This window comes from Belonocnema kinseyi, chromosome 10 (assembly GCF_010883055.1).
Source record: "Belonocnema kinseyi isolate 2016_QV_RU_SX_M_011 chromosome 10, B_treatae_v1, whole genome shotgun sequence".
Lineage (NCBI taxonomy): Eukaryota > Metazoa > Arthropoda > Insecta > Hymenoptera > Cynipidae > Belonocnema > Belonocnema kinseyi.
The window spans coordinates 115278944-115289701 of NC_046666.1; the positions used below are offsets into that span (position 1 = coordinate 115278944).

General features: G+C 34.5%; 1 protein-coding gene and 1 long non-coding RNA gene across 2 annotated transcripts in view; both read left to right on the forward strand.

Moving 5' to 3' along the window:
- LOC117181964 (PRKR-interacting protein 1 homolog) overlaps window positions 1-10758 on the forward strand; it is a 116137-nt gene that overhangs the window by 53915 nt on the left and 51464 nt on the right. Inside the window, exon 2 of the mRNA XM_033374991.1 lies at window positions 1616-1795. Coding sequence (XP_033230882.1) covers window positions 1616-1795 — 180 coding nt within the window. The remainder of the gene's footprint in view (window positions 1-1615; window positions 1796-10758) is intronic.
- Window positions 8709-9488, forward strand: LOC117181965. Its single transcript, XR_004468225.1, has 3 exons — window positions 8709-8864; window positions 8968-9266; window positions 9364-9488. It is a non-coding gene; the product is annotated as an uncharacterized LOC117181965 (long non-coding RNA).

Sequence of the window (10758 nt, forward strand, 5' to 3'; positions counted from 1 at the left end):
GTTTTTGTCAGCTGGTGCCGAAAATTCGATAACGAACCTGGTTCGCTTCTCGAAGTCAAGAAGAACCATGTCAGGCCTCGAGTGAGCAACAGAAACAATTGTGGCGCATTTGTCTAACCCAAATTCCATTCCAATTTCCTTAGTATATCGTTCGACAATTCCCAGAGCTAGATGCAGTTTCTCTCTGTTTTTAGCATAGATCTTAAGATCTTCCATGTAAAATACATGAGTGACCTTGTATTTTCGATCTGCAGGTTGGCCGCACAAGTACCCGTCGGAATGGCGCAGTGCTAGAGATAGTGGCAATAACGTAAGGCAAAAGAGGAGTGGGCTCATGGTGTCGCCCTGAAAGACACCTCTCTGAAACGTGACCTTGTTAGTTGTCACACGATTTTTGCCAGATGAGATAGTAAATCTGGTTTTCCAAAGCGGCATCAATCTCTCTATGCACCCAACTATTTGCGGATGAACCTTTAAGATTTCCAAAAGACAGATGATAAGTCTATGGGATGTAGAATCGAAAGCTTTCCGATAATCAATCCAGGCCGTCGATAGGTCACGCTGGTAGAATGCTGCATCTTTGCAGATACATCTATCGATGAGCAGGTTCTCCCAAAATCCGGCTATGCCTTTCTTTGAGCCTCGTTGTTCATACATTTCTTGCCACACAGGTTCAATTGCTTGAACAATCCTATCATTTAGGATAGCTGTGAATATCTTATAAAGCGTGTTCAGACAAGTTATTGGCCTGTAGTTCTTCGGGTCAGCTAAGTTGCCTATTTTCGGCAGGAGTCCCGGTGCGGAATAGTTCTTCATGCCTCTTAATACTTTTTTCACCTCCTCGGTAGTGATGGGTGGGCATTCTTTATCAGGTGTTATGATGGCAACACAACTCCTTGAAGCTATTTATATTTTCTGAGTCTTCGTCCAGTCTATGCTGAATGTCTCTCTGGATCTTCTATTTACATTCTATATGCATCGGTTTAGATTTTTATAATCATACTTATGGATTAGAAACTTGAAATGTCTTTTTTAGTCGCTTATTGGATTATCGACATTCGAGCCACGGGCCGATCGGATCGAAACATTTAAACTGACGATTAAGTATTTAAAAATATGTAAAAATTAGTATTTTAACAATTTATTTAATTCTACCTTATACATTTAAAAATATTCTCTTTTTATATAAAGATAAATAAATATGGAGGATGACCTCACATTTTATAACAAATATAATGAAATAATATTAAATTTGGAATCAACGTTGATAAATCGATTTCCTACTAAACAAAAATCTTCGAAAATCTTCTCCCTTTGAGTACACCGTGGGTTACGCTAATTCCTCAACTTTGTAGACATATATCTCTAAATCTCTTCAACCAATTTCAAAGTATTTTTTCAATTGAAACAAAATAAATTCAGGATTATGATGGTGCTGGTTAAAATAATGATAAAAAAGTTCAAACAAAATATTAAAAAAAAAACGCAATTTTTTTTTTTAATCGTCGAGGTCGACTGGAACGATGATTAATTATTAAACTCTATTGATAACGTGCACTTGAGACAAATTTTAATTATCACGTGGAATCCCTGACTTTTTGTTTGTATTTTATAGGAAAAACCAGTCTTGCTGCCTGAAAAAACTAAACTGAGGAATACACCAACCGTACCAGAATTTGTCCGCAATGTAATGGGTAGCAGCGCAGGAGCAGGCAGTGGAGAATTTCATGTGTATAGACATCTACGACGTAAAGAATATTCCCGTCAGAAATTTATACAAGAGAAAGGGCAAAAGGTAGGTTTTATTATTACATCGGATATTTGTTTTAAATTTGAATTCCTCTGGAAAGTATGTCTACACGCGGAGGCACATGTGCATTTTTCACAGTATGTGGTTGAATGTGGTCAAGGACATTCGACATATTTATGCATAAAATGGGATGTGCTGTTTGCGAAGTAGTTTTTATATCTACACGAAGACCATATGAAATTTAATACCACTTTGTTTACACGGTTCTATATTTATTATATTTCAAATGAATTACTTCTCACATGGCAAAAAGTCACGTACAATTTAAATTAGCTATGTTCATGAATTAGTTTTTTTTATGATAAGTATCGTAAATGTGACGTCATTTGTAGGCCGACGTATGTGCGTATGCGAAACGACGCAAGAGTTTTCTTTGAAAAATCTAGGAGTCGTTGCGCACACGTAATTCGAGCATACCATGTGTTTAGCTGAGGGAGTTTACAGCTAATCACATGACGACGAGAAGTCAGCCATTTTCTTTGCTGCCGTTCGAAAGTTACCACGAAAAAAGATCATTTGGCATTTTCGAATTGCTGACACACCCTTCTAAAATCATCCAACCAATATTAATGCAAAAAAAACTATTTCTTATGAGTTATTTACGTTATTTTAATGAAATAATAGTCCAAATAATTTGCCATTGGTTTTAAGAAAAATTTGAAAATATTTTTTTCCCGTGTAGGGAGCTTTAGCTCCGGAACTTTCTTAAATTATGTGAAAAATTAATAATTTTTTCTTTTCCCTACTGTCTCTCATAAACTATTCTACGCATTCATGGTAAAAAAATAGTGTACCCAACTCGCACGGATCCAACTCACGCTTCGCACGCTCACTTCACTAATGTCTGGTTTTCATCACTTGTTGCACTAAGAACTGTTTTATATGCCATGCACGGAATGTTCGGTTTTCGAGGCATGAACAGTAAGCTACTTCTGTCTATGAGGAAGAAAAAAGGATTTTTATATGTTGACGAAAAATAAAAATTAAAAAATGGTAGAATTCTTAAAATTGTTGTTGAGTTAACGTTCGAGAGTGACACCTCTAATTTTTCTAAATAAATATTCTGAACCTCTATTCCAACTTACTTCCCCCAAGTTAATCGGAGATAGTAGTAAGGTCCCATTAAGACATGTGGCACCCTCGCTGATTCCTATCCACTTTTCCTTCACCCCCTCGCTCTACTATGACGTCATCCCCTCGCTAATACGGTGTACCACTACGAGCGGGCATCGCCGTGCACCTGTCTGCGATACCCTCCCTCACCTTTATTCGCTTTTTCTTCACCACCTCGCTCCACTATGGCTAGAGCTCCCTCTTCACCAGGTAGTAGGACTATGAGCAATCCAGCCCTCTACATTCCTTTTACACACTCGCTTTATGCTGAAATTTGATCACCCTCGGTCCTCTATATCTTCTGAAAATCATCAGACCCCTTATGGTTACGCCTTTCCTCTCGGATTTTAAATAGATCATATATCAATGAACAGTTGTCCACAAAATTGATTGCTATGATCAAATTATGCATTTTGGGATTGAAAAAATCTAATTTTTAATAAAGTGTATTGTACTTAAGAGCATGCTCTTCATGACCACGTGACCAAACTAGTCCCCGGATATGAGCATTTTTTTGGTGTTCAGTGTATTCACACGGATTGAGATATCGTATTCAAAATTTGACAGATTAAATAAAAAGCACTAAAGAACGTTTGTATACCTTAAAAAAAAATTAATGTAAGTAATAAAATTTGCACGTTCGTTGCATATCAACAAATCAGTATCTGCACACAAGTAAGTGAAAGTTTTCTATTGAAATACTAAAGGAATAGGAAAAAAAACTGTTAATGTCGATAAAGTAGATGCCTAGATCTAAAAAAATCAAGGCACATCTTAGAATGTGATAATTCGAGAATCCGATCAAGTCCCATCTTGAGAAATGTTCATCTTCAGAAAATAATTAAAATTTTCTAATGGTTATATATTCTTGTGGGTTTTTTGTACTGGTATGACACAATTCTAAGTTATACCAAACCAAAAATAATAAAATTTCACCCGGGGGCGAAAGACAAGGCGAGTTCGACGCTGAGCACCGCCGGTTGGTACACTGTCCAGAATAGTTATCAGCTGATCGATTCAACGTCAAAAATAAGACGTCAATAATTATGGAAGTTGGTTGGAAAACTCCGAAGAGTAAATTTGATGACATTTCTGGTGTTGCTATGTTTCCAATTTGAAATTTATCTCTTATTTTTAGCACCAAAAAAATGAAAATCATTCTACACAAAAATTTCCTGAACGAACTTAGTCACGTGATCTCGACTTCATCGACGTTCAAAGTTTCTTTTTTTCTCCGCTAGAAATCGCTAAAGATACTCCAAAAATAATTATAGGTTACATGTGTGCAGATACTTATTTGTTGATTTCCAACGAGTGTGCTATTTATAAATCAACTTTCTTTAAAACTATAAACATATTGATGTATACAAACGTTCTTTACTGCTTTTTATTTAATCTGTCAAATTTTAAACATGATATCTCAATTCGTGTGGACACAGTGGGCACCAAAAAAATGCTCATATCCGGGGACTAGTTTGGTCACGTGGTCACGAAGAGTATGCCCTTAAATGCTACTTATTTACTAGAGGGGAAACAGGATTTTTAAATGAAAACATTACATTATGCATTTTTAATTTAGTCAAATTTATTGATTAAGATTGTTTTGCTAGGAAAGTCGAATTCGCATACAATAATTTACATATATTTACTAACATTGAGGTATACGCGTGTAACTCCTTTCCAGAATAGTTTACCATATTTAATTAAAGGTTACTTAATATATTTGCTTGTACACTAGAAGTTGAATGGATCAGTCATAGCCTGCCGTTTTTATGGCAAGTTAAATGAATTTAATTGTCGTTGAATTTCGTTGATAAATATTTATGAATTACATTTTTGAACTCTTCAAACTTTTCATTGTTCATCAATTTAAAAATAAAACTTTCTGAAGATTCAGGCATTTTTACAGCAACGCAGTGGTCAGTTAATAATTTAACAATGTGAGACACAAAATCTTCTACTAAAGCACACAATGCTTTAATCATTGCAAAATATTCATTTGCACACAGCATATTTTTCAAACCAACAAAGCTAGTTTTTTCATAGCTACTGCAGGAGCTGGTATTCTCTGAAAAAGAATAGTCTTTTCACCGAAGGACGTGTTGCCCTTCACTATTTAGTCATTGATCTTCAGCGGTTACAAATCTGATGCGAAATATCCCTCAGTTTCAATGTAGGCTTTTATAACTTGAAATTGTTGTTGGAATTTGGACTATGTTTCCTCCACAAAAAAAGTGATTCCTTATAACTGGTTAGATACAATTTTTATAATCAGTTGAAAAACTGTCATTGGAATGCAATTCTAGAGCAATAATTACGTTTTTACTGCAAGAGTTATTGAGTGCGTAAAGAGTGATTAAAATGATGATCTTCTTCTGTAAAAGAGTATAGAAGTATTATGGGTGGGGAGAAAGACATGTCTAGGCATGTTTCAAGCATTATACTAGAATTCTCATTGGTTAAAAATATAGCGGTAAAATCAAAAGAAGTCTGGACGCGCTTCATACGCAATCCATAAGGGGGCAGTCGGCCAGCTTCAATTACTTTCTTCAAATATTTTTTTCTCATGGTAAATTAATTTATTAATATCAAACTTTTAGTAGATAAAAAAAGAGGTTTGAAGGTAACACAGCAATTTAAAGAAATTTAAATATCACTGGTACGGCAGCCTCGTGTGAACTAGGATAATTCACATGTGAAAACCTACAACAATATGGCGGAATTTTTATCTTTTTTTAACTTTAATGGTTTGAACAGGATTTCAAAAGTCGGCCATTTTGTTGTATGTTATCACATGCGAAATATCATAGTTCACACGATAGCTACTTTTTTATATTTCACTAATTTCACCTGATGGCCCGAAGTCGAGATATCGTGTCAGCCAGTTTCAAACAGGGATTGACTTTCAGGTTACCGTACCAGCGATATTTACATCTTAAAAAATGGCTGCATTACCATTTAACCTCTTCTTTTATCTACTACAAGTTTTATATTCGTAAATTAATTTTTTTCTGAGAAAAAAATGTTCGAAAAAAGTAATTAAAAATGTCAGACTGCTCCCTTCAAATTAAAATAGTAGGGTTCAGATATAGTAGTGTGAGGGAAAATAACTGTATATGAGTGAGAGGATATACGTTATGCAGTGGATTTAAATATAGAATTAGGATAATTATTTGATAATTACACAGATTTATCAGCTATTTTATATCGGCTAAATTCATTCTATTTGCAGGGGAAAATAAGTGAATATGAGACGCTACTCGATAAAATATAAGAATACCTCTTTCGTACGCATGATTATGACTGGTATGAATTAAACCCCTACTGTATACGTGACTTTACAAACGAAGCAGATGTTTACAATTTTTTAATTTTTTATTTCTTCAAGTCACAATGACACATCCTCAATAGCAAACAAATCTTAAATAATATCGCTGTGGGTGAAGCAAGAAACTAGCTACGTGTTTAAAAGTGCAAAATAACCAGTCGAAAATGGAGCAGGACAACTAGTCGCCGGACATTTAGTTGTGGGATAAGTAGTGGCGGGATATCTAGTCGCGGGTAATCTAGTCGCCGGGACATCTAGTCACCACGCGTAGTCTCCAGCACGTTCAGCCGGAAAAACCTTATGTTATAAATAATAACAAAATAAACATAAGATACTAAAAATTTTCAACTCCTTTTTTGTAAAGATTGAAAAAAATGTTGGACATTCCTGGTACAAATAATTAAAAATATATGATGGATAAGGAATAATTTTTTATCTGGGAACCACAAAAAATATTTTAAAGAAATTTCTTTAAAACCCCTGGTGAAAAAATGTTTACAAACTATTACAAATACCTAATATTTTTGTATTTTATTGTAGTTTTATTTTTCTACAATAATGTACGGAAAAGTACAACTACAAGATCGTTGATGTGAACGAAAATAAATAATTTTTTTCTAAAGTTTTTGTTGCCTATATAATTCAGCAGAACAGAAAATTACATTTAGTCGTAGAAAATTTGCGAATTTTTAAATTTTCAGAGGCACAACTACCCTTACACAGCGACCATTAATCAGACATGCCAAACACAAGTTTGATTGTTGATATTTGAAATTTTAAAAACGTAAAAAAATTTTTTTATCTTACGAATGATAGGGTAGGTAAGAATTTTTGGCAGGACCCCTAAAAACTACCCTTACGGTATGCAGACCGAAATGTTAAAAATGAAAAGTTTGATGGTCGATATTTAAAAATTTTTAAACATAAAAAATCTTATTTATAAAAATGTTTTTCTTACCAATTCTTAATAAGAATATTATTTTTAGAATAAAGCAATAGCAAACCAGGATATAGATTTACTATTTCAAGAATTAGTATTTTGAATAAATAATTGTACTTATATCAAAAGAAAGTGCCTATAATCGCTAGAATATACTGATGTTTAAAAAACACAATAGGAAAGAAATTCTTTTGAAGTTCATTCTCCGTATTTATAATTTTTCCAACATCAAATAGGAAAATTTGCCATGGTCAAAAGAACGAAATTTTTGTAAAAAATTACATTCACTGTTCAATATATATTACAGTTGCACATATGATAAGTTTTATCCATTAAACATACAAGTAGATCTTAATATTATATTCTAAAGCTGAAAAAAATCGTGTTAGAAGAAAGCAGCGGTGGCGGGAATCGAACACGGGTCTGCTGGGCAGCAAAAAGGAGACTTTTTCCTGAGATGAAACAAACTGATAGATTGAGCAATTTAATTATCTTAATGAATCTCGGTACTGATAATATATATATATATATATATATATAAAATAATCAAAAACTATGAAAATCTCAAATCTTATATACATTTCATGCTCGCAAATTCTAACATTTTTTTTACTTTTAATTAATCTAATTAATGAATTAAGCTCCTTATTTCAATTAATAGAGTATTTTCTCACCCAGAGAAACAAATTTTAATAATGGAAACAATGTCCAAAAAATGTTATTATAAATCGTGTGTATTGGTGTTAGAAGTTTAAAGTCTCTCATGTTTATTTTTCCATGATTTATAACAATGATTTTGCGACTAAAAATGCTGGGAATTATGCGTGGCGATTAGATGTCCCGGTGACTAGGTGTCCCGCGACTAGATGTCCCGGCGACTAGATGTTCCGGTGGCTAGAAGTCCCGCGACTACTTGTTCCGTGACTAGATGCCCGGTGAGTAGATGTCACTTACCCAGTCTAAAAGGCCTTTGGGTTGAAAAGCCAAAATTCCAGAGGCGGGAAGGCGTCATAGTTAATAGTGTTTTCCTGTGCAACTTTTACCACGGACCCTCAATTCTAGGATGACGATAAGCTTTGCTCTACCGTGTGAACTTTTTCTGTATCTGAAAAATATTCTTGTGCGCTGTCACAGTGGTGGTGTAGGAGTCTAGTCATATGTTCTCAAGGCTAAAAGATCAAAGAGGTCTTTCGGTATAAAAGCTGGAATGCTAGATGCGGGGGGGGGGGGCTATTCCTATTAGTGTTTTCCCGTAGCGTTTTTCCCAAGCAACCATTTTCAAATGAAGATCAGACTTGACCATAAGCTCTATAGTGAAGCGCAGTCTTTCTAAGTCATTGCACTTTATCTAAATACTATATAGTGTTAAAGTTGTCAGTGATTTTTTGTTGAGATTTTATACTTAAATAATTGACATTTTCCGGATGGTTATTAGTTATTATAGTACATTTTATACTATAATTCAGTGCATTAAATTTAACTGTGTTCTGTGAAGTGTCTGTCTGTGCAACTTTAAGTTACCACGTGAGGTGACCAAGGACTGAAAATGTCGATGGAGAGTCAAGTTAAGGAAGTAGTGCTAGCTCGATACCTCTACTTATGATGCTAAGGAAATATATAAGCATTCAGGGAGAGAAAAAAATCTACAATTAATAACATCCAAACGGTTGTTGGTAAGTCAAATTCTTTAAAATTTGCACTAATTACATTTTTTATCAAGTATGCATAAAAAGAAAATTTGTGTAAGTTAATTTTTATCTCTGTTTATTGTTAAAGATATGATTTGAAGAGAAAAAGCCAAAAACTGTCTGGAAGCCGATGCTATGCATTATAACAGAATAAGGGCTCAAATAGAGTCCGATGACAAAAAAGTCGAGTAGATTTATTTAAAAAAGAGGAATCATTTAACATAATCAGGGGGTACAAAAAAGCAGAAGTGATCACTGGGAAGTCATAAGTGAAAAAGAGAATCTAGGAGAAACTTACAAGAAACAAAAAAAAGTTCTTCAAGAGGTGCAAAAAACAGAAGATTCGGCAGCAGATGGATGAAAGCGTATCTGCAGTAAAATGTCAAGGTAAAGTAAATGATATATATGTATAAAATTTGATTTTTTAAGCAAACATTTATAATATTGAACATAGTTTTAAAATGATTATTTTTTCTTTTTTCAGAAGTTAAAAATTGCATCAAAAGCACAGTGACTCAAGTAGGGTCAAATATGCAGCTTGGCTCAGTGAATCCTGACCCGAATAAGATTGCAGGCCCGTCAAGAGCTATGAGGACTAGTCCTGTTTATATGGCACGAGACTCTGCAGCCCCGTCCGTACCTATGGAAGATGTCCAGCTCAAGGTAGATGACCTCAAGGATGCTCAACCAGTAGGCAGGGATGAGAGTGATAATTTAGCCCCCCTTATAATCAAAATAGACGAATGTGATCAGTACATTCCAAAAATTCGATACAAACGGTGGAAATTAACTTTAAAAATTTTACCTCCAGGGAGAAATACCCTGTCCTTTAGTTGGAATGAGAGATTTTACAGCTATATAATTATATAGTCTTGTGGTGTGAGGATACGGATTTAGTAGGCATTGTGTTTTATGTTCAGATGGGTTTGGGAAAGTAGTTGCTTGGAAACCTTTGTTATCACTTAAAGATTTACATTTTGAAGATTTGTGGCAGTTGGTAGAAGCATTAGTTCAATTAATAATACGTTTGTTGTAGAAATGACACGGGTGAGCGTACTAGCAGGAAAAGGTCAAGTAAAACTCGTTAGTAAGATCTTTAAAAGATCTATTTATACAATCATAAATAAAAACAATACATGCCTACCGCATGCCATTGTAATTGGAATCACCAATGCGAATCGTCAGTCCAACCCACATAATCAAAATGTTAAAAAAGAGTATAGAAGGATAAGCGATAAAGATAAGCTTAAAGCTCAGATTAAAGCAATTGAAAAGCTTACGCGAGATGCTGCTGTAATAGGGTAAAGTGCCTAATTCCGCCTCCAGCTGATTTTGGCTGGGAAGCGCCGCACCCCGTAAACGATTGTCGTAACTTCTATCGCTTATGTTACGAACGCGTTTGTACCAAGTCTTTTGTAAATAGCGGCTTTTCCTTAAAATTTACACGATCTAACGCTTTTCGATCCGCTAAATTGTAATAAACTCAGGTACTTGGAGGACTGGTTTCACTCAAAGTTATGTGATATTTTTATAGTGTCTACACTCGAATATTCTTCATTACATTCACATCCTTGATGTGCAGTGGATTTTCGATTAAAAAATTTGGGGTTATGTTTTCACTTATTTTTAATAAGGTTCGGAAATTCCTAATTCCGCCCCCTATAAGGTATCGTAATTCCACCCCCGGGGTCGAAATTGTTAACCTAGGAGAATATTTAACGCGAGAAGTTATTTTTGCTCAATAAGCATCTATATCAATAATATAAATATAAATAATAATTTTAATACGAGGGTAGTTCAATAAGTCCTTAGAATGACCAACAGATGGCGCGCGAATCGCTCCAAATCATCTGTTTTCAGTCAGCACCACTCCCGACTA